The following is a 1897-nucleotide window of genomic DNA, read 5'->3' as shown; positions in this document are numbered from 1 at the left end:
AGCTGTGGTGCATTTACACCATGGAATACTGCACTGCCTCAAAAAAAAAAAGAAGAAAAATCTTACCCTTTGTGGCAGCATGAATGGACCTGGAGAGCACTATGCTAAGTGAAGTAAGTCAGTAAGAGAAAGACAAATACCACAATATCCCATTTACATGTGGAATCTAATAAACACAATAAACTACCAAACAAAATAGAAACATAATCATAGATATAGGGAACAGATTGACAACTGTCAGAGGGAGAGGGTGGAGGCTTGGTGAGAAAGGTGAAGGTTTAACATCCCCAGCATCCTCTCCCACCTCATCCCTTTCCCTCCTTGCCCACTCAGCTCTGTCACAGTTGCCTTGTGCTGCTTGCTGCTGTCTCAAGCCATCTTCAGCTGAGTAGTTCAAACACTACAAGAATATTGGCAGGAAAAATATTAAGAACTTCAAAGGGAATTTAATCTTGCTCTGTAGAAATGATCATCACCCCAAAATAAAGGTAAAGTTTGAGTAATGCTCAAAACATTTACCTCTAGAAACATTTAAACATTTACTAACACATTTCCTTCATTTCACCTTTAAGATATTTTAGGATTTTTTTTACATAGTTCTTTGTTGCACTACATCTTTCCCTAACTTTTTCCTTCTGCTACTAAACTATTTCAATAACGAATTTAGAATTTCTTTATCCTTTCACTGCATTCGCCACACACTGGTGAGACTCATTCATAAAACTCTGCATTATTTTCTGTATTAAAATCAGTCCACTTCAGAAGGAGTATCACAGGGCATTACTTTGACTGTGCTGTTTCCAACTACCACAAGGTGGTAAGAAGTCAAATATCTAAGTACATAAGCAAGAGAAGTGTGTTGATACAATTTCCCCACATTCAATTTCTTCTCCGTGTAATATTCCTGGCTTGAGAATATGAGAATTGACTTTTATAAAAAGAAATACAAAAAATTTTAATAAGTTAGTTGTCCCATTTCAACTCTAAAAGCTAAGTTCTTCCATGGAAGTTTATTCTATTTTCAGAGATAGAATTTGAACAATTATTATTTGTATATGAAACTTCTAATTGGGTGAATTACCTGAGTTTTCCCTTCACCTGGACCTCACCTGCAGTGCCCTACAGAAGGCCTCCTTCACCTGAGCATTCCTCAGGCTGTAGATGAGGGGGTTCAGCAGTGGGTTAAAGAGATTGTAGAACAGGGCCAGAATTTTTTCTTTCTCCTCTCGTTGATTAGAGTCAGGGACCATATAAACCACCATGGCAAAACCAAAGAAGAGTCCGACCACACAGAGGTGGGAGGAGCATGTGGAGAAGGCCTTTCTGCGTCCCTCCCCAGACTGGATCTTCAGGATGGCCAAGAGGATGTGTATGTAGGAAACTAGCACCAAGCAGAGGGGCCACAGTAAGAGGAAGACAGAATCAGTGATGATGACTACTTTGTTGAGCCAGGTGTCAGCACAGGCCAGCCTGAGGACAGACAAGAGCTCACAAAAGAAGTGGTTTATTTTCTGGGACCCACAGAACGGCAGTCTTAGAAGGAGAAGCACATGTATCAGAGCCAGGACAAATCCGCAGGACCAGGATGTGGTTGCCAGGACTGTGCACACACTCCAGCTCATGATGATCGTGTACTGGAGGGGGTGGCAGATGGCCACATACCGATCGTAGGACATTGCCACCAATATCAGACACTCTGTGTGAGCAAATGCTAGATACAAAAATGTCTGCATGATGCAAGAGACAAAAGAGATGGCTCTATTCTGGGTCACTAAGTTTGACAGCATCGTGGGGACATTGTTGGATGCATAAGACACGTCAATGATGGCCAGGTGGGAGAGGAAAAAGTACATGGGGGTGTGTAGTCTCTGGTCCAGACAGATGAGAGCAAATATCA

General features: G+C 41.7%; 1 protein-coding gene across 1 annotated transcript; it reads right to left on the bottom strand.

Annotated features, from left to right (window-relative positions):
• Positions 1-1109: 1109 nt before the first annotated feature.
• LOC118990494 (olfactory receptor 2A2-like) lies at positions 1110-1892 on the bottom strand (the record flags this gene model as incomplete). The annotated part of the gene is made up of 1 exon (XM_037051102.1): positions 1110-1892. A coding segment is annotated over one exon (783 nt), but the record flags the coding sequence as incomplete, so codon positions are not given.
• Positions 1893-1897: the final 5 nt, after the last annotated feature.

Source organism: Sturnira hondurensis, unplaced genomic scaffold, assembly GCF_014824575.4.
Source record: "Sturnira hondurensis isolate 20B ecotype Veracruz unplaced genomic scaffold, ASM1482457v3 Scaffold0007154, whole genome shotgun sequence".
NCBI classification, from domain to species: Eukaryota; Metazoa; Chordata; class Mammalia; order Chiroptera; family Phyllostomidae; genus Sturnira; species Sturnira hondurensis.
This window is presented reverse-complemented; position numbering and strand designations above follow the sequence as displayed.